The sequence below is a fragment of the Cicer arietinum genome, chromosome 4 (assembly GCF_000331145.2).
Source record: "Cicer arietinum cultivar CDC Frontier isolate Library 1 chromosome 4, Cicar.CDCFrontier_v2.0, whole genome shotgun sequence".
Classification (NCBI taxonomy): Eukaryota; Viridiplantae; Streptophyta; class Magnoliopsida; order Fabales; family Fabaceae; genus Cicer; species Cicer arietinum.
Window position 1 is genome coordinate 61,725,394 of NC_021163.2, and position 23,485 is coordinate 61,748,878.

General features: G+C 27.3%; 3 protein-coding genes across 3 annotated transcripts; 1 reads left to right on the forward strand and 2 right to left on the reverse strand.

Moving 5' to 3' along the window:
• The first annotated feature begins 1,167 nt into the window (after positions 1-1,167).
• On the forward strand, positions 1,168-3,718 carry LOC101513274 (probable protein phosphatase 2C 72). The gene is made up of 5 exons (XM_004498860.4): positions 1,168-1,453; positions 1,951-2,256; positions 2,518-2,632; positions 2,886-3,109; positions 3,275-3,718. Exons 1-5 carry the CDS (start codon positions 1,277-1,279, stop codon positions 3,485-3,487), a joined length of 1,035 nt encoding a protein of 344 aa, XP_004498917.1. The 5' UTR covers positions 1,168-1,276; the 3' UTR covers positions 3,488-3,718.
• A 379-nt stretch (positions 3,719-4,097) lies between these two features.
• Positions 4,098-8,853, reverse strand: LOC101513604 (uncharacterized). The gene is made up of 4 exons (XM_004498861.4): positions 8,519-8,853; positions 7,284-7,389; positions 5,731-5,874; positions 4,098-4,636 (listed from the first exon to the last, which is right to left on the reverse strand). Exons 1-4 carry the CDS (start codon positions 8,791-8,793, stop codon positions 4,373-4,375), a joined length of 789 nt encoding a protein of 262 aa, XP_004498918.1. The 5' UTR covers positions 8,794-8,853; the 3' UTR covers positions 4,098-4,372.
• A 7,507-nt stretch (positions 8,854-16,360) lies between these two features.
• LOC101505348 (putative B3 domain-containing protein At1g78640) lies at positions 16,361-16,942 on the reverse strand. The gene has a single exon (XM_027333624.1). The coding sequence runs from the start codon at positions 16,940-16,942 to the stop codon at positions 16,361-16,363; it is 582 nt and encodes a 193-aa protein (XP_027189425.1).
• Positions 16,943-23,485: the final 6,543 nt, after the last annotated feature.

A 23,485-nucleotide genomic window follows, 5' to 3' on the forward strand; every position in this document is an offset into this window, starting at 1 on the left:
AAGGGAATCAGTTAGGAAGAATTTGATTTCTCCAAACTGAGAAATTGGTAAGGTGAGGTGATCAATAGTTGATATTAATTATACATGTGTATATAATATCAAATCATTGATTTGATCATTCATGGTGATAGTAGTTATTTTATTTTTTAAAGTTGTTCACTTTAGAGAAGTCAAATTAGATGATATTGTTGACTCCATGATTATCAGTGATACGAAATGGGTCAATCTATTTTAATTTTATTTAATTTTTAATATTATAAGTATGCAATATAGTTAAAAAAATTATCCAATATTACTATTAGAAAAAACTCAAATTCCATATAAATAAGAGATAGAGTTCAATATATCTAATATATCCAATATAAAACCTAAGATCTATTAATAAATTGTAAATTACTTTTTATTATAATGATAAATGTAAAATAATGCTTAAAAATATATTGATATTATTATTATTATTATTATTATTATTAAAAATAAGAGTAGAGCGTGATAATATATATTTAATGATAACTATTAAATATTTCAAAATATCAAAATATTGTCCTGTCACCTGTGTGTCTTCTCCTAGTGCAGAACGAACATTACAATATAAGACATTGTAGTGCATTTTATATTGTTCTATTTTGAATGTTAACACATACCAAATAAAACACGACACAAAATTATGTTGTGCCAATCACCAAACAACATATACAAAATACAAAAATGCTAGGTTGCGATATATGTGTTTTTTTTACTGAAGGTTGTGATCTATGTACTTGGATTCCGATCGATTAGTCATCCATATAGTCATGCAAATTGTGACTATTTGATCAAAACCGACGGGTTAGATTTCAAGATTGAAAATCAAATTTAATTCCTTTATATTATGTGTTTGGTCTGTGCTGTCCATTAAAAGATAAGTGAATTATGTGAAATTAATTAATTAATATTTTAATAATGTGTCAATGCTTCATCAACAAATAATGTTTAGTTGAATAATAACTCTGAACTATATAGTTTTAAAATAGAAAGTCATACCCCTTTGGTGATTGCTTCGGAAGAATAAATTCCAAATGTCCCTTAAAGACATTATTGGGACAGCCCAATTGAACAACTAACAATTAAAAAAAGTCAATTATTTCGTATAAATAAAGCTTATGTTATCATTTATAGCTTATGGTAATCACATATGGACATTTATTTATAACAAAGTATTTGCTATATAATAAGGTCTTCAAAGTCTAGAGGAGTAGACTTATATGTATTAAAAAATAATTACATAACAAGTAGAATGGGTATCTGCATATCCGTTGCATCTTCAGAGATTCATGGAATCCCTCAAGTTCATGATGAAAATGTCATGATATTTGAAGCAAACAAGGTCCAACATGAGACTCATAGACTTTGCTCTGTTTACTCTAAAAAAGGTACTAAAGGTCTCAACCAAGATGCTGCCTCTCTTTATCAGGTTTGTCTTTCAATCATAGATAACCTTTCAATAATTTGCATCACATTTTTTAAGGTTTTAAATTGTAGTTGTGATCTATATTATTAAGGAAAATTGTGATCAAATGCAGTTGATATTGTGTCAATCATGAATTACAAGACATAAAAAACATGATGTAGCAGTTAAAATTACATTTACGTAATATTTATTTTGAATGTACTTTTATATAATATCTCTATATCTCTATATGGTGTGGGTTTTCTAATATCTAAACATCAATGCTCTTAAGTTATTATGATAATTACAACCAAACGTGACTGACGTGTAGCCTCAATCGCTTTAGATTAAAGAGACCTAAAAAACTTTGATAGTTCACCTCAAATTGCAATAACTAACTTTTTTTAAGTCATGTACTTTTGTAACTATGATATATATATATATATATATATATATATCTATATATATATATAACATATAAAAATCCTAATACCTTATGTTTCCTTTTTGTTCCTTAAAAGGGTTATGAGATGGAAGATGGAGCATTTTGTGGTGTTTATGATGGACATGGAAGGAATGGACACATAGTGAGCAAGTTAGTGAATAGTAATTTGTCTTCTCTCATATTAAGCCAAAAGAATGGTTTTGAGGAGATTGATACACAAACAAATATTGTGGACTACAAACAAAACCATTTTCCAAAGAACTTTCTAAAATGGAAAGAAGCCATTCTTGGTGCTTTTAAGGTGATGGACAAGGAGGTGAAGCTACAAGAGAATATAGATTGTTCTTGCAGTGGAACTACTGCTGTAGTTGTCATAAGACAGGTACATAACCTATGAAACACTGACATATACACTAGACGTGTGAAATTGAAATTGATATACCAACACTGATAATTATTTAAGAAAGTAAAAGTAATTAAATGTATCAGTGTTGTGTCAGTATCACACACTAACACGTGTCCGAGACCCGACATACTTTCAATTCGAGGTCTCGGTGCTATATAATAAACTGTCATATAACTTTTCCATTCATTTTTATCTATGTTATGAAAAATGTGATATAACAAGAATAATAATAAACAGGGTAAAGGTCTCATCATAGCTAATCTTGGTGATTCAAGAGCAATCTTAGGGACAATCCATAATGCAAAACTGGAAGCTATTCAATTGACTACTGATTTGAAGCCTGGATTGCCTTGTAAGACTCTTTCTTAGACAAGCATATGCAGCTTCTTTTATTGTTTTTCCACTTCATTAAAGCATATAATTAAAGAGTTTGTGTTGCATGATACAAGACATGAAATATATCTTATGCCTTTACAATTATAAATTACTCTTTTGATTTCAAAATTTTTGATATAATATTTTATATCAATTAAATATTTTTAATCTATGTATTTAACCTTAATCTATTTCTTAATACAATTATTTGTAAATGAATTGGAATGCAGGTGAAGCAGAGAGAATAAGGAATTGCAACGGTTGCGTATATGCGCTAAAGGAAGAACCACATGTCCAACGAGTATGGTTGCCCAACGAAACCTACCCTGGCCTAGCCATGTCTAGAGCTTTTGGAGATTTCATACTCAAAGACCATGGTGTTATTTCCATCCCAGATGTTTGCTATCACCCTTTAACATCAAGTGACCAATTTGTTGTTCTTGCAAGTGATGGGGTACGTTCTTAACATTATTGGATGTATGTATAAAAAAAAATTACCTCAGTGCATAAAAATTAATCTCTTCAACTTTTTTCATATATATGTTTCATAAGAAATGAAATAATGGAGCATCATGTTAGGTCTATCATTATTTATTTATTAATCTTTTTTGGATTGTAGGTGTGGGATGTACTAAGTAATGATGAGGTTGCATCAATTGTGTGGAAGGTAGAAAGTGAAGAGGCAGCTGCAAAGGCAGTGGTGGCAGCAGCCACAGCTGCATGGGCAAACAAGTATCCTTCTTCTAGGGTAGATGACTGCACTGTTGTTTGCCTTTTCCTACAGAAGAAACCACAAAACTTGGGGCATATGAAAAGTGGAAAATTAGGTTAAATGCCCCTTCCACTAATTATTACTAGTACCTAGATATATAAAGGCCTAGCTGCAATGTATGGTAAAACCATCGCAAAGAAAGGAGGTATCAAATGTAGGGACTCAAATTGAAATGAGTAAACCCTTAAGTTAGTGCATAAAAACTGGTCATATTAGTTTTTAAAGATATACAAAGCGTTCCACACCTTTTTTTGTGAAATATATACACATCATGGTCAAATTAATTCTTTACTTTGTTAGCTAAAAGACTCATTGGAGGGCAAAATGTACACTTCAAATACTAATTTTCATTTTTAAAGACTTTGTGTGTGTTTGGTTTTCACATTTAGTCGCAGAAACATACATCCTGAGGCTCACGTTTTCTCGTCTTAGAAAGTGTTTCCACAATAAAATGCAAAGCCAAACACGCTATTATATATTTGTAGGTTGTAACTCCTGTAAGATATTATGCATGATCAAACAACTCCTATAACACCTGTTAAATTTAGTCTTTTTAATAAAATTTTCAAATGGAGGATGCTCATCTACAAAGAAATGATTCTCAATCCAAGATTCATATGAAACTTAGGCAGCGCTTTATACCAAGCTAGCCAACCACACTTTTCGACAATGTTGGATCAACATAATATCTTTAATTAAAATATTTTCTATCATTCTATAATTGTATCAACATTGGAAATGCCAATTAACTATGTTAAGTAAATGTCCTATCTTTTCAACATATATGGCAAAATCCTTCACAACAAAATCCAAATGGAAAAACATCTCCATCTGTGAACTTGTTTTCACAGAAGCAAAAATAAGGCTGAAAAAGAAGAGAGGCGAAAGAATAAGGAAGGTCGTAGAAACAAATAAAAAATGCTACAAGATGAAGGATATTTCTATTCAGGGTAAGGTTGCATCGTTATCAACACTTGCTCCAAGCAAGTCATCATCGTAGGAAACAGGTATCCTTAATCTGTCACGAACAGGAATGCGTTTCTCTTGAGAAACTGAGGGCTCATGCTGATCATCAATTTTCGATGCACAAGAAGGATTTTCAGAATCATTGTCCTGATGAACGCTAGAAAATGTACACGGCACCCCTTGAGAAGAATCCTCCATTTTTTGCATGGGTGGCGGCTTAATATATGGCTGCCTGAATTGCTTCTGTATTATTATCAACAGGATGAGCAATAAGAAAATGAACTAATTATTGCAAAGAAAATAATGATCTGAATGGGCTTGGTTGATCATTAATTGACTATTTTAAAAAGCAACTGAGCAAAACTAACACATCAAAAGCAGCAGCTACTATCATTGATGAAAGATGCAGTTGAAAACTATCTAAACAGTAGTCTTGGCTAATAAAGACTAAAAAATGATAATATCAAACAAAAAATCTCCTCCAATTTATATGCCTGTTATTTCAGAAATCAGAGAAACATTAAAAGTCATGAACAAGTTTCATTCTTCTGGTATCAGTTTAATAGCCACCAGCTTCAGCCTAATATATGGAATTTCTGCCATAAGACTAATTGTATGCATAGTTAGACACATGTTTTCACAGATTTAACTTTGTCCAGTTACTATTTTCATGTTTGGGTGCTGTTAAGTAAAACTACTTTTAGTCTTCAAAACCCATTAGACTAAAAGTGGAAAAAAATGGACTTTTGCATTGTATTGTTAATTTTATAGTAAGTTTTTACTTTTGCATTGTTTTGATAATTTTATAGTAATTTTATAGTATTTTTGAGATAAAAGTTTCCAAACATAAACTACTTCACTTCAGACTCATGTATTAATTAAATCAATTTTGAAAATTCAAGTTTGCAAACAATCAGCCAAAGACACACTAATAAGAAATGACAGATCTGAGTCGTGAAATAAGCCTCTTGCTAGTGCAAGATAGACTGACAATGATTACAACATTTTCTTCGACCCTGTCATACAGGGAACTTCATTGCAACATGTCTCTTTTATGTTTTATGCTCACCTCAGAAGCATATCAGTAATGACAGTGACAAATGAATTATCTTAACACATTAACATGCCCATACAAGACTTTCAAACCAGAAAATGTAGTTAAAGAGGGTATAATATAAACAAACAATTTATTCCCCCCTTTCAAGTTATGGATTGGGTATGCATCTAGAAACAAACTACCATATTGTCATTTGTCAATGCATTACAAACAGGAAACATAATAATAAATGTAAAAAAGAAAGTGTTTAAGCAGTAAAAAGTTAGGGCCAACCACAAACCTCAAACTCCTTCGCTTTTTTCATAATCTCTTTGTAGGCATTTGGTTCTCGAACTTTAATGATACTCCACAATACACCACCCCCTGTCCGGTATCGCTTACCATCAGCAGTCATCTGGCCTCCACAAGACTGTATTGCATCCACCTGTGACTTTAACAATTAATTATACAAGTTTGTGACGTATCAAATCGGACAACTTAAAAAAGAACACCAAACATAATTAAACCAAAATACAAGTCCATTTATTGTGAGAATCAGATCACTAAAGTCTTAACTTTGCACCATCAAGTGTACCTTTAGCTTTTTACTTAGCAATATATTTTAATTAGAAGCCAGAAAAGAATGTTCGTTGCGATAGATAATAATCAGAATAATAATAATATGATATATTTAGAGAGATCCAATTTTGGTTGACTTTTTCGGTTTATGAGAGCAAACTGAAGAGAACAAACATCTACACAATAATTAAATAATGAACTTGTTCATCAGCCAGGAACATCAAACAAAGTTCATCAAAAAGAGGATTGGAAAGAGCAAACCAGCTTCTGATAAAAATCTGCCAGGTTGGGTACAAAATTGAACACCTCAGAAACTATGAATGGTTGTATGGTGCTCTAGGGAGTAATAGATAAGCATAATCAGTTTAAGGCTGGTTCAAATCAAGTAGAATCTGAACTCTCACCTTTTTCTTATAACAGGTGAGTAAATTATGTCTTCTCTCACAAAAGCCACATCGCCATCAAGAAAGGGAAATTATAAAAAGAAAATCACAAAAAGAACAATTTATTTCAATACAATGAGATGCACATTTGACTGGGAGATGAAGAGAGAGGTTAGAGAGTCAGTGACAAGCTAAGATTAGACAATCCGCAAAGTATCTGATGAAATAATAGGGATTTAGATGCAGAAGGAAAGGAGAAAACAAACTGTGTACTTCTATATTGATATTGATGTGAAGGATGTGTTATCAATATAATCCTATTATTAAAATAACACGAAGAACTCAGAATTATGAAATCCGTGTAAGAAGGAGAACAGACGAGTACTGGGAAGTAAGGCAAGATGCATAGTAATGGAAACTCGCACATTTGAATGTCAGACTATCTCGGGCAACTTTTGACAAAGCAAAATCAAGAGGATTGGGGTGTAGACAATGTTAGTAGATAAATTTCTTCAATTATTTGTTTCATATCAATCAAGTTTTCAGCTATATATCATCAAATATTATCCAAGTAATATAATGCACTGATAATTATGTGGTTCCTTTTCTTTTGATAAAACTGCCCTGGCTGCTTTTAAATTGTTTCTGACATCCTAGATGGCTATGATATTTCATACAAAACTGTATGAGTTGTTTTAAATTGCATTCTATAACTGCACTTTCAGCCACAATATTTGTGGTTTAGAAGATATCTACAATCACATCGAGATTGTATTTGTCCACAATTTTACACGATTTGGACAACCGTAAAGCAACACTATCGCACTGCAATTTAGACCATGCTCTCAAGATAAAAAAATCAACATTTCAGGGAATGACGGTGTTTCAATACCTCTTTGACGAGATCGCTCAACGCAGAAACCCCAAGGCAACCTACAGCTGTGTATACCATGTATGACTTTTTCTCTTTCAGACGCCTACATGTCTCTATCACAAACCTGAAAAGGGCACATAATTCACTATAAATTCATTCATGTATTTACTTATGTTATGTCAATAGGGAAAAATCAGTGAGCAATGCTCCAATTAATGATTAAATGAAATGGAACAAAAAATTCAAAGCCCTTAAATAATCAATAACTTCACAGCAGAATTCCATATTAACCTGAGCAAGAATGATAATTAAGTTCATTTATCCATCACATGTGCGAACAATGAAGCACCGACACTTCAAAACGTTATGTGTTTTCAGTCGAACACTTCAGATACTCCATACAACATTTTATCCGGTAGTTGGAGTTGGATAATCTACTAGGGTTTCTACATCTTATATCCTAGGAAAGAAGATCAAGCTGGCACTTGCGAACAACTCAATGCAGTATGTCCCTTTAACCCTTTGAGCGAAATGCAGGAAAACAAAAGGAAATAAAATACATGGACCAATCCCATCGTTACAACCCCAACACAAACCAATTATTTTAATTTGGAAATTTTAACAAAATACACATACAAATACTGCAACAGATAAATAAAAACAATATCATTTCAAGTATGCTTACAATTACTCACACTAACTTTTAAGATATAAATTTCTCTATTGATTGAAAATACATTTTTAAATTAATTTTATATGCTACAACGTATGAATTACTGACTCAGACACCAACATTGATGAGGACACTAACATGTAGACATCAGTAATATCAGTAATAATTTGAAAAAATAGAAGTAATCGTATGTAACTGCATGCCGAAAATTCAGAAACCTCTTGAATCTAAAGCCAATAAGCTACATAGGTTATAACTATAACAATGATTCCAATATCATTTTTCTAAATGGTAAAGAGTTAGGTTTCCCAATTCCCTTTGAGTAAGGGTTCCTCCAGTAACGGAAGAGCTTCAATCACACTAATACTACTTCATAACATCAAATAATGGTATCGATGTCTTCTAAATTCTAAATTAAAAAATATATATCTTCACTCCCAAATGCTTAAGTTGTTAACTAATTTTATATTTAACAATCAACATTACAGACTCAACATTAGGTACAACAAGATAAACAATTGAATAAAACTAAAAAAAATTAAAGAAAAAATGTTCGAAATTAGGAAGAAGGTAAATGAACCTGTTAATGTTGATGGAATCGGATCCTGAAGTCTTTCTCTTTCTCTTGTTTTTACGCCTTCGATTCTTACTGAGAGGTTTAGGTTTTTGATTGTTAATATCTGTTTCGTTGTTGATATTATTATTTTCTTGTGCAACTACGCCGTTTTGTTGCGATTGATGATGCTCTATCAATTCCCCTTCTTCTATATCAAGCATTTCAACGTCATCATCCAAGTTGTTATCATCGTCGTCTTCTTCGTAAATAGCTTCTAGAATGTTCTCATCACCTTCCATGCCGAAATAGAACTAACACAAAAACTGGAATGCTTGCGAAACGGTAAACTCAAGTGTACCAAATTCAAGGGAATTTTTCGGTTATATATAGTATACTAAATATCCAATGTGCAGTGGGTCCCACGGAATACATTTTAATAAATAAATTATTATATTAATTTTTATATATATATATATATATATATATATATATATATATATATATATATATATCAATTCTCATCAATTTTATTGATATTAAATATATTTAAAAAAAATAAATTATAATTAAAAAATAAAAAATTAATCATAATCTAATTTAAAAATTATTTGCTCAATGTTAGTAATAACACAATTCTTTAATGATGTCTTATTTTTTGAATTCTCCAAAGAATCTTTTTCTCTTTCCAACAAAACTTATTATAAAACAATACTTTTAATTTTAAACAAATAAAAACAATAATTATTAAAAAATTAAATAATTAGATCAGATAAAATAAGAATTTTTAAAATAATGGACATGACATATATAATTAAGTTAGTAAATGTAAAGATGAGTAAGTAACTTAATAATGAATTTTTATTTTTATTATTCAACATAGTATGTTATTTATATGAAATACATGATATTTAAAAATTCATTTAAATTTTGTTGTATCAAGTGACAAAATATCTTTTATTTCGGTACTACTCACAAAATACTACAGAAAAATAATATTCTCATTACAAAAAAAATTACAATACACATAAAAACTATGGTTATCTTTTATCTTTAAATTTGCATGTTAGTCTTCATTATTCTTTCATTTCTTTTGAATTTGCATGATATTTAATAATAAATTTAGAATGTAAAATGTATAATAGATTAGTAAAATTAAAATATAAGTATGTAAAATAGTAGTTTTAAAAAAAAATCATTACACATCTTCACTGTAAACTCGTCAAATCGTGTTGTAACAAATTTGTTAAATCAGTTTTTGAAGTTTGAAAAACCATCACTTTTATATAAAAACTGTCGAATTGATATAATAAATTGTATTTTTTTTTAATTCCTAAATAAATTTTATATTTATTTAAATATATTATTATTTTTCTCTTCGATAATCTGAAAATTAATTTGAATTAACGATTAATAAGCCTACGTAAATTAATTTAATTAAGTAAATTATTATTTTTCTCTTCAATATAACTCTGTGTCAATACTGTTTATTAGATAAACCTATAATCAAAATTATTAAGACTCACAACAACTACATATAAGAGAATTTAAAATCGAATTTAATAAGACAAATCTTAGAAATATACATACACAAATATATATTTTTTTAAATAAAATTTAAAAACATAAACAATAAATACAAACAACAAAATTAAAGAAAAAATGTTCGAAATTATGAAGAATGTAAATGAACCTGTCAATGTTGATGGAATCGGATCCTGAAGTCTTTCTCTTTCTCTTGTTTTTACTCATTCGATTCTTAGTGAGAGGTTTTTTATTATTAACATCTGTTTCATTATTGATATTATTATTTTAACGACGCCGTTTTGTTGAGATTGATGATGCTCTATCAATTCCCCTTTTTCAACATCAAGCATTTCAACGCCATCATTCAAGTTGTTGTTATCGTCGTCTTCTTTGTAAATAGAATGTTCTTACCACCTTCTATGCCGAAATAGAACGAACACCTAAACTCCAATGCTTGCAAAGAAACTCAATTCGAAGGGAATTTTTTGCTTATATATAATATATATGTCGGTGTGTTGTTTCACGTTCTTTTTATAAAATGAATAAATAAGTTTAAAGACTTGGATCTCGAAGTAATTAGTGTAAACTGAAAATTTCAAAAGGTTGTTATTCTATTAAACTCACAAATCACACAATTAGTTACAATGTACTTAAATTTTTTATATTTGATTAATTATTTAAGAGTTGATTTTATTTATTTAAAGTGAATTATTCAACTTAGAGTTTAACTTTTATATATATAAATTATTTTACACTAATACTAAGTAATGATAGTTGATAATGTGACTATTACAATTGATTTTTCTTTTTCTCTTATTATAAAAGTATTTTTAATTAAAATAATTATTTAGTCAAAAAAATAAATTAAACCAATTATATATTTCTTATGGAATAAAACAAATTCTGAAAGATACATTTCAATTAAAAAAATTGTTCTTACGAAATTTGAGTGTTTAAACTCAAAGACGTTTGATTAAGACAAAAAAATAAATCTTATCTAAATGCTATTTAATAATGAAAACATCTTTAATTTATGTGAAAAGGATATATAAATGGAATGCAGTAAAATTATTATTAAAGCACCTAAAATTATAAACATTTTACATACAAAATGTATATATAAAATAAAGAGTAATCATTTAAATAATAAACAAATATACAATTCAAACTTATTTAACATCAAATTTTCTATAAATTTGATTAAAAAAACTTATTTATCATACTCAATTTAATTTTTTTTCTTCATGGTTTTGTCTTTATTTCTATTTTATGAGTTATAATTGATGAATAAATTGGAGAGAGGTTTCTGTCAAGTGCTAATTGAAATTAATTCTTTAGAAAGCTATTAGCTTCCTCCAAATACGATGTTCTTTTAATCATTCTCGTTATTGTAGGATTAAATAGAGAGAGTTAAACTATAAATTTGTCGTGTGAGATTTTAAACACTAAATATACTCCCTAATTCAAAGTCGAGTTTATTGTGTCGTGGAAATCTAATCTCTTCATTTAAACTCAATTTTATTAGTAGAGTTAAATTATTTGATGCAGCAGTATGTATATATATTTTTCGTGCTGCAATCAGTAAGTGAATACTCCCAAATATGTTTGATTATGTTAAAGAGATGCCTTTTTTGGTTTCATTTTCTACAACGAACATTGCATTAGTTTTTCTTCAGTGTTGAGAGGTTTGGCCAAAATTATTTAGTTTAGAGTAGCATTTACATTTTCTCAATGTCGCATACAATTTTTTAAAGAATTTTGGTAGAGTGACTAAATTGACCAACTTTTTAAATTTAATAACTCAATTTTATTTCCTAAATTTAAAAGATTATATTATTTTATTTGTACAGTTTCGAACAATAAAACGTTAGTTGACTCAAAATGTTAGTTAATCTTATCATTAAATTATTATGAAATAGTATAAATTTTATCCTCTTATAAGAGTCGAGTTAAAAATTAGTTAATAAGATAGAATAAGATTTCTTTTAAAAAGAATTTACCCTTAAAAATATAATTTAAAATATAATAAAAACATCAAATTAGTTAAAATAGAAAACTAAAAATTACAAATATAAAAAACTAAAATTAAACGGAAATCTCATTCTTAGTGAGGTTTGAAATTACTTTTATGTAATTTTAAGACTTTCTCTTTACATGCTTTGGTTTATTAAACTATCCATGTAATTTTATCTAAAGTATTCATTCTTCATATAAAATTGTCTTAAAAAGATTGATATTTTTCTACTTTTATTGCTAGAGTGGATTTTCTTTTTAACATCACATGATAGGATTAAATGATAAAAAAGTGCGTTTGTTTGAGCTTAAATAAAAATAATTTTTAATTTAAAAAATTTAGAGATTATTTTATAAAGATTTATTTAAAAATGATTTTTTGATTTCTGTTTGTTTACTATCACAAAAATGATTTTTTTTAAATAATTTTTAATCTGTTTGTATATAATTTTATAAAAATGATTTTTTGAAATTACAAAATAACTATAAATGACGTGACTTTTCTAAATACATTAAATTTTCTCTTTCTCTCTGTTATATCTCTCTGCATCTCCCTTTTATCTTCTATCTCTCTCACTCTTCCTCTCTCCCTTTTCAAAACTAATACCAACAACAAAATAATAGTTATAATAGACCTCGTATTTTTTTTACCAATTTAAATACATTCCTCGTTATGCTACTAGAAAATATTTTTTTATAAAATATCTAAAATAATGAAGAATATTTATGCGATAAAAATAATTGACCATATAAAAAAGTAACATGTTATAACAAAATTTTGAAATATTCATATAAAAGTCATCCAAACAATATATATCAAATAGTAAAATAGAATACTAGTGTCGTTGTCTAACTTGTGTTGGCAATTGGTCTCTAATAGTATTTCTTGTTTCTTCTATGTATATGACATCAACAGGTGTTGGATAGTGACACTCACCATGATTAGGTACACCATTATCACCATCTTCAACGTTAAAACTTTGCTCGTGGTTTTGTAGTCCACTAATGTTCTCTAAGCTTTCAAGAACATCCAAGTCACTTGAATATGTTCTTCTTAAAAAATTATGGACTGCAAAACAAGCCCATATAATAGTCATTTGAGTTCGAAGCTTTGAAATTGGGCATTTTTTGTTAATATTTTCCATCTCGCTTTGGCAACACCAAAAGTTATTTCAATCACACTTCTCAAACTAGAATGGTGATAGTTAAATACTTCATTTTTTTATATGAATCTTGGAGCCAATCTAAATTGTGAAAGATGATACCTCGTATTCTTGTACGGACTTAAGAAACCTTTAAGTGAGGGATATCCTGAATCAACAAGATTATACTTACCTATGTATAAATACAAAATATATTAGACAAAATTATAAAATAGCTATTATACATATAAAAATAACTTCAGTCGTATAATACTGACCTTCAGGAATATAAGGAAATCGAAAACTCGGTTTACGAAGAGTATCCATAAGAATCCTTGCATCATGGACGAATCATTTCCATCCACACAATGCAAATGTAAAACACACATTAAAATCACACACATCCATCACATTTGTACTAGTATACCGTTTCCTAATATATTGAGAAGGAATGTCAATAAGATCAATAGGTCTAATTTTATTTTTACCTAACTTGCATACAACTTCTAAAACTTTATGAAAATGGGTATGAATAGTTTGACCTGAATGTTGAAATCGCTCTTGGACATTTCTATACGATGAAGATTAATCTATCATATATAAGAATGTAGCAACACTTTCTTCTACTCTGGCGTGTTTGGTAGGTGTCAACACACAATTATTGGTCAACTCCCATACCAATCGCTGAAAGACTTGTTTCCTCATTCGAAGTTGTTCAAAAAATATGTTATCATTTCATGTTACCAATTATGTATACCCCTTGTGACCTGAGAGAATTAAAGTAGTTTTCTTTTCTTTAACAACATATTTCAGCGCATGATTTGTGACCATAAAAGCAACTACAACTTGCGCAATATGATATTGATGTCTAATATTGTGCTGGACTTCAATTTCCATTTTAGAATTAGTATCACTCTCGTTTGACTGTCAGTCATGCTGTTACACAAAATATAACTTTGTCACAACACAACCAATATAATTAAATGAGAATCATGATATGAAATTGAATCGTCATATTTGTCAAATTGCTTAATTCACTGGTCTACTCACTAATGAAATTGGTACTAGTATCTAACAACAACTAATTCGTAGTGGCAACATAAATCAGTTAATAGTTATATAATTGTCAAACTACTAAATATCATATTATATCAAACTAATAAAAACAAAATAGTTTTAACTACTAATATAATTGTCAAAGAAAAATTATATCTTAACGGGGAACGCGTGAATAGTCTTTTTCAGGAAAAGTGTGAAGCCAATCAATAGTTATATCCGGAGTGGTGGTATTCACGAAGTAAACAAATGCTATCCTATTTTCTTTGTTGGCAAGGACTCTTATAGCTTTAAAGTGTAAATGTGATCCATGTAGTATCGATAGAAGCTCAACTAACATTGTCAAACATTTGGCATAACTTATATTGTCCTCTAGTCTTCCTTGGCTTTGTTCCATCCCATCAAAGATACGATCAATATATCGTTGAAGTTTATCTTATGTCCCCATTTTATCTCATTTCCCTAAATTCTTCCTATTTTTTTGAAGAACTTGGTGTTAGGTTGGTTTGAACTTCATTCCCAACTTCAAAGCTATCCTCTTCTCTTTCTCATTCATCCTTAATAATTGGATTATTCTCACGACCATCTTCAAACTGAGATACTGATCCTTCAAAAGGTGATTGCTCTTCATATGGTTAAAGAGCAAATTCGATAGATATTGCACCACTAAAACATTTCTCAAGCAAATCAACTAATTTAGATCTTATATTATTCCATTTCATAATCTTCGGATCCTCCTGAAAAAGAAACATATAAATAAATAATCACAAAAATATGTAAGTCATAAAAATACTTTTATAGTATACCAAGACATAACCATACCTTACTCTTAGCCATCTACCATTCATCGTTAGCCTGAACAATTTACTTATCATGATCCCATTCTACTCCAGTATGATTTTCCACTAATTTTGCAAATGATGAAAACTCTCTTTTCAACGCATCCCATCTATTTTTGAGTTGGGTGTGGTCATGAGCATAATTAGTTCTCTTATGAAACTTCTCAGTAATGTTATTCCACCCTTTTTTGAAGTGGGTGTCTGGCCTATTACTAGCCTCTATTTCTTAATACAAATTTTTAGAAATAGTTCAATTTTACTGTCATGTAAAAAGGTTAAATCACATGTTTCAAACAATTCATAAAATAATCTACCACTAACCAAATTTCTAACTCGCAAACATGATAAACATGTTGTCATAGTTTGATTATCCATAGTCACTAAGGCAATAGTTAGTACTTGTAAAATATTTGCTATATTAGTTATCAATATCTAACTATAATAGAACAATTGAAATATTTCAAATTGAGCACTTCAAATAATCTATTTTTTAGACACATTTCAAAATTGATTAATGTACCTTAATTACTCATAAAAAAAACAATAAATAAACACACACACAAAAATATATAAAAAAAAATGATTCAAATAAAAGTCACAGAAACAACAAAAAAAAATAATGCGGAAAAATAAAAGGAGAATGAACCTTACGAGATGAAAACTAGAGTCTCATGAAAGGAGAAAAATTGCTATAATTGAGTGCGTGAAACTGATGGAGTATGGAGAAAACCCTTGTAGTAATAGACGGAGGACAATTTTGAATTTTTCAAAAAATGTAAGGGTAATTACATCACTTTCTATCATTAATAACTTAAGTTCCTAGTTTTTTAAAATTTATGGCATATTTCTCTTTCATCTATCGAATAAGCGAATGTGAGAAGCTCCTATTTTTAGTTTTTTTTTTTAAACAAAAAAAAGTTTTTTTAACAAAATAATTTAAAAAAAATCTAAAACAAACACCGTTCAAAACATATAAAATAATTTGTAGTTTAAAAAATTAAATTATTTCTTAAAAAAATATGAAACAAACGCTTCATATTCAACCACCGATCACAACAAACATAAACGCTAGTATAAAGGCAAAATCACAATTAATTAGAAAAAAAAAAGTAAATTTTCTGCATAATAAAAACAATAAAAGAACTTTCTTTTTTGTGCTAAACAACTTAAAAGTTGTTGTACTATAGCTTATGTACTAAAGAAACAAATGAAATAATAATCAAAACCCTTAGAAACTAAAAACAATAGCAAATAGAAGCCACACACTTCCGTTGATGAATGATTTGTGAAGTTTAGTGTCTATCTCCATAGACAACTGTGAAATTAAAGTGTTTTTTGTATTCATCCCAATGAAGACCAATCTCATCTCCTTTTTTTAAATCTCTTCTAAGTACAAATTTTTTGATCCAACCACTCTTAAAAATATAACTTTGTGAAGAAAGATATTTTATGAGTTTGAGAGTATGCAAAGAGCCAGTATCAACATCAAATATTCCAACTTCAATTTCTTTCTCAGCATTGGAACCCAAATGAGGCAACATAAAATCCTCAACCAATTTTTTATTCAACAAGAGTCTACAATTGTTGCCAAGATCACTCTCTTCCAACACTTTCTTGATCTCCCAAGAATCATCAAGTGAGTAACCCAACTTTCTCTTTTCATCATTGTTTATCTTCTTTTTTCCATCATTGATTGCTTGTTGCACAAGTTTCCTCTTTCTGGTTGAAGAATCAAATAGTTGTGTCTCATCAACTGTTGTTGAATTACAGGGGCACTTACCTAGTGTTAAATGGAGACAAACTTTGGGAGTAATCGCACGAGAACATTGAGCCAAAGTGAAATATGAACCAAAATTAAGGTTTTCAGAAGACATGATGAACACTTTTTTTCTTTATTGGGGTTTACCACACATATATAAAACTACAAATTTATAAGTCGATTATATAATTTTTGTATCAAATCTTGCAAAGTTTGGTTATAAAACAAATCTTACTAAATCTTAAGATTTTATTTATTTTCGATTTTTTTGGTAATAAAGATTTATGTTTTTTTTTACTACTAGTATAGATTCCGTAAATAAATAAAAAGTCATAAATAGTAAAAATATCTAAATTCAATATAATATTATTAATAAAAAAATCAAATTAGATATTTCTAATGTTAGTAAATTTAGTCTTTTTTTTAAATAAAATAAAAAAAAATTGTAGTTTTAAAGGTTATATGTTTGATCTGATGCATTAAAAAAAACTACTCCTACTACTTAATTTAACTAGTAAAATATTTTTACTTTTGTATGGATACTGCGTTTTTATTATATTTTTTTACATGATAATTAAAGAAAATTGATAAAAAATAATTAATTTCTTATTTATGCTATAGTTATATGATTTAATTTATTATAATTAACAATGAACAATAAAATTAAAATTGATAATAAGAAAAAATATTTGATATCGATCTACTCTTAGCTTGTATTTTTGTAAATATAAGTGAAAAATATTTATTATATATTTTTTAATATTTATCAATTACAAATATTCATTATATATTTTTAAAATATTTATCTTGACAAATATTTAATCTATGCGTTTTAATTAATTCTTTCATGATAATTATTTATCTTGTGTATAATTTTTGTATAAATTATAACTAATCTTATTTTTATTTAGAAGATAAAGAGTATGAAATTTAATCGATTGATTAAAACCAAATACATATAAATCGATGGTATAGAAAGAGGTGTTGAGTTAATGTCCAATGGTTAAAAGACTTTATGTATCCGTAAACAATAGGTGCAAATTTTTTAGTACAAACAAGGATTAAAACATAAAGATTAATGAACTTTTAATTGATTTTTGTTTTGTTTTTTAATGTTATCTTAATCATTTCATGATCACAAAACAAACATAAAATGCAGTAGCATATAGGCAAAATCATAATTAATTAAAAAAATAAAAACTTTACATAATAAAAACAATGAAAGAACCCTTTTCGTATTTGCCATAACAATGAAAGAATTAATACATATAACTTTTGTTATAACAATGAAAGAACTTAAGAGTAGTAGCACTATGGCTCATGTACCGAAGAAATACATGAAATAATAATAAAAACTCTTAGAAACTAAAAAAATAACAAAAGTTAGGAAATAGAAGCCACACACTTCCATGAATGAATGAATGATTTGTGAAACCTAGGGTCTATTTCCATAGACCTTAAAAACAGTGAAATTAAATCGGTTGTTGTATTGATCCCAATGAAAACCAATCTCATCTCCTTTCTTTAAATCTCTTCTAAGTACAAATTTCTTGATCCAACCACTCTTGAAAATGTAGCTTTTTGAAGAAGCCAATTTCTTGAATTTGAGAGTGTGAAAAGAGTTAGTGTCAATATCCAAGATTGTAACTTTAATTTCATCGTCGGTATTACAATTCAAAATAGGCAAAACAAAATCCTCAGCCGACATTTTATTCAACATGAGTCTACTATTACTTCCAAGATCACTATTTTCCAACACTTTCTTGATCTTCCAAGGGTCATCGTATAGCATCAAGTCAAGTGAGTAACCCCACTTTCTCTCTTCATCGTTTCTTGTCTTTGTACTCTTCATCTTCTTCTTCTTCTTCTTCTTGTTCTCTTCATCATTGGTTGCTTGTTTCACAAGCTTCCTCTTTTTGGTAGATGAATCGATGACTTGTTGTGTCTCATCGGTTGTTGTTGAAGTGCAGAGGCACTTACCTAGTGTTAGATGGACACAAACCTTGTTAGTAATTTCATGAGAACATTGACCTAACGTTAAATGCGAATCAAACTTGAAGTTGTTGGAAGCCATGGTGAACTCTCTTCTTTTTCTGTGTAATTGTAAATTTTACACCCCAATTTAGTCTTTTATATGCAGCTCAATAGTTAACATAATAGTCACAATTATTTTTGTATCAAATCTTATTAAATCTGGTCGTAAAAAAAGAAGAAAATCTTACTAAATCTGGTTATAAAAAAAAAAAAATCTTACTAAATCTGATAATTATTATTTCGTTTTTAATGGTTTTAATTATTATTTTGTTTGTTTAATTGAATTTTTTTAAAAAAATTGTTTTAAATATTTAGAGATTTTTTCTAAAGATTTTTTTTTTATTTTTGTTTATTTACTATTATAAAAATAATTTAAAAAAAAAATGATTTTTAATCTGTTTATACACAATTTTGTAAAAATAATTTCTTTGCTATATGCCAATACTTGAAAACCAAAATTAATTTTACAACAAATAAAATATTTTAAATCTTAATTGCCATTTCAAAATTTTATTATTATTGTGTTGATCCATTTTTAGACGTAAATCAAATACTAAGTTACTCATCAAATTCTTCTACAATATAAAAACTAGTAAATAAACAAAAAAATGGTAACAATAAAATATCACAATAAATATAAAATAATTCAAATAAAAGGTATAAAAAATAATTATGCGTGGAGAAAATAAAATCTGATAAAATTTTATTTATTTTCTTAACTACTAATGTAAAGAGTGACGGTATATGTGAAAACAAAATATATCAAATCATTATAGTTGTCTAAACTATATTTTAATTGAATCTAATTAATATAATATCAAAAGATATTATTGATTTCTGTTCAATGATAACTGTGAACAAATTTGGTGATATGGTACCATGACAAATACTTATTTTTTTTTTATTGGGCTTAATTTTTTATTTTATTTTTTATGATTATTATTGATTTTTATTTTTAAATTGAATTGTCGTTGAGTTTTAAATTAACCGCATACACTTTTAAAAATAAAATAAATTAAAAATTAAAGGAACTTAGGCTCCAAAACAAACAGACTGAATGGAGTAAAGAAGTGAACATTAAGGCAACATTTGTCCTAAATTATAAAATTTGGGACAATATGAAATATCCTACAACATTTTAAGAAGCGATAATTTGAGGCTTATTTATTTTACAATTTTTAATTTTTTTTTTGTCTCAAATTGGATTAATTAGATTTTATTTATATTTTTTTTAACTACAAATATATATTTTGTGACAATATCTATATTTTATTTGTTCGGATTAATATCTAAATATAGCTGTTGACATATATTTTAATAATTTTATCATAATACTGTCTTAAAGATTTTTTATTGACGCAAATAAAGTCTTAAAAGATTTTCTGAAGATGCCATCTCAAAATTAATAAAGTCTTGAAATCTTGCGGCTATTACTCTTTCATTCAGAATCTTTTCAAATATTACTCTATTCTTTTTTTCTTTGTTGTAGAATTGAGTGGACATTCTTTTATACATTATAATTCATTTTTATTTTTATTACAAAATAATGTTAAAGCATAACGTTATTATATTAATATATGGAGAAAATCAAATTAAATTAAAACGTAATTTGTATTAGAAAATTCACGATATTCTAATTTTAAAAATATTTGGAAATCTGTTGCAATATGAAAAGTGGGATACTAATTTTATTGTAAGAATTCTAGTTGATGGTCAAGATAAGAAAAATCGGATGGGACAAACTCACAAACAATCATATATACTATCTTAATATAAAATTTGAAGGTTGCCATCATAGTTTTTAAATCTACTTATACTATAGTGTAGTCAAGAAGTGAGAATAGAATTATCTATCATTTTTACTTTTCAGCATTAAGAAGTTGAATCATATTTGAGAATAAAAAATTATGAAACGATGAACTTGAATTTCTCATTATTAGAAACAATTTTAATCCCACAAATGTTTTGATTTGATAAAACGGTGTTGGGTTTGAAAAATTAGTCCAAAATCCAAAAAGTAGGTTTCCATTATCATGAAGAAAAAATTATGTTGAATGGAAATCACCAAAAATGGTAATGTTGTTGAGAAAAATTTCACTTTTTAAGGTCATTACAAGTGAGGAATAGAGGTTGAATTCTTTTGAGAAGCTCCAAACAACAGGGGTTGAAGTTTCAAGGATTTTTTAGAACCAAATTCAGGTGTGTTTGGTAGGATTGAAGTTTTGGTTTGTGAAGAACAAATTAGAGGAAGAAAATGAGGGTAGAAATCTAAGGTTACGAAAGATGAAAAATAAAAAATATATGTATTTTTATTTATTGATTTATTTTTTTAATTTAATATCATTTTAGTCTCTACCTAGTCAAATCTACATTTAAGAGAAATTGACGTCCACGTCAGCAAGATATTAGAGTTATAATCAACTCAGCGTCAAATACTAAACTGACAACCATTTAGATAAATCAAATACTAATTTGGATTTGTAGCCGATTCAAGGACTATGGTGACATAATTATGCACATTCAGATACTAAAATTGTGTTCTATCTATTTTTAAAATTTTATTCCATTGAGAGCGTTGATCAAAGAGAAAATAGATTTACTCCGTTAATTCTTTTGTATTAGGTTGTTTGATCTTGATTATATAATTTAAGAAAAAATAGACTTTAATTTTTAATTTATGACAAGTTCCAACTATACAATAAAACATAGTGTGATTTTTAATTGAACATGTTATTCAACTATTGATAATTTAATTTTAATAAAACTAAAAATTACTTTAATTTATAATTTAAAATATTAAACTTTAATCTTAACTATCTGATCTTAATTGAATGTTATCATGTGCGATTATTTTTTTTTATCTAACTTGTGTTTGAGTATATGAATAGAAGATATTAATGGCATGTAATTCATATATCCAATTGAAGACACCTGATCGACCACAAAGTTAAGTGATTTCTTCATTCATTCTGAATCAGATTAACCAATTCGAGCGTATATTAAATATTTTTGATAAGATTGAAGGTAGAAGAAGCACCAAATAACTATTAGTTACATGCGAGTCAAAAAAAAAAAAAACTATTAGTTACATGGGCCGGGGACCCCACAAAGAAACTTCGCCCAATGCATGTAAACCAAGTACTAGTTTAATTCAATGACTGTAATCCAACCTTCTAAATAATCTATATTTGAATGTACCATTATTATTTGTCATAATATTTTACTTATGTCATTGTCAAGGAAATATCATAATATTGCTATTTATTTATTTTAAGTAAATAACATTTGTAGTCTATATAATATGAGTGAAAAATATATATTTATAAAAAAATATATATAAAAACAAAAAAAAAAACAAAAAATTATTTCCAGCGTTCTACTTCAATTATTGTTTACTGCATATACAAATGTTTCATCGCCCTAAAATAAAAGAGTTTGTGTTTTTTTTTCTTAATTGTTTTTATAGTAAAATTTGACCTCAAACTGTTTTAATTTTATGTCAGCTATTCTGGCATAATATTTCTCCACAATAAACTCAATAGGTAGATACACATTTTCATGTAATTAATCGATAACAAAATTCGCTAAATATCATAGTCAATATACAGATTGAAAAATTATAGATCATTCAATATTAGATATGACAATTAGTAGGTGGTAGGTGGGGATACTATAATACTTACTTCTACACCTTAAGATTTTTTTATACAAATTATAAAAAAAGTAATTTAATAATCAATAATGTAAAAATCAACTTTTTAAGAATCTAAAAAAACACAGATTATTTTGTGTTGACCTCCGGAAAAAAAAAACCATTCATAAAAAATAATTTTTTAAAAAACTATTAAAAATAATTTTTTTATTCAAAGCAATTTTAAAATTATCTTTTTATAAAAATAAATGAAAATTTTCAAAAATAACTATTGTTTTTTACAGTAATGTTTTTCCGAAATAAACTGTAACAATACCATATGAAACGTGAATCTATCAAGTCAATGGGAGGTTCTATCCTTCGTTCTTTGCCTCTTATTGATAAAAACAAAATAGATACACTCGATGCATGATTAATCTGTTTAGAAAATGACATATTTAAAATATAGTAATAAACCACTTGCAAAAAATGTCATAATAAATGACTTCATTGGAAAAATATATAAAATTTGACTTTGTCAAAACATAGTAATATTGTTTTTAACAATTCTTAATACCTTGAGTAGAAAAAACAATTTTTATATCTTTTAATTCATTTACAAATTTAAGAATTTAGGGGTGGTTCTCTCTCCAGTGTTGAGACTTTGTAGTTTTGTTTTTTTAAGTTAAGTCTCAATACTTAAAAAATATATATATATATATATATATATATATATATATATATATATATATATAATTTATCTCGTCTTTAATATTATTTTTATGAGTCTTGAACAAGTGTCTTATAAATATTTGTTAAAAAACTAAAAATAAAAATTTTGCATTGAAAAAAATAAAATTTAAACTTTTAAAAAAATTAAACACACAAATTTTAATACAATATTGCTATTTTTTTATTATTAACAAGTGTCCAGTTCTTAACATTTCTCTATTTTTATATTTAAATATTACTAATGTAAAATAAATTTTACAC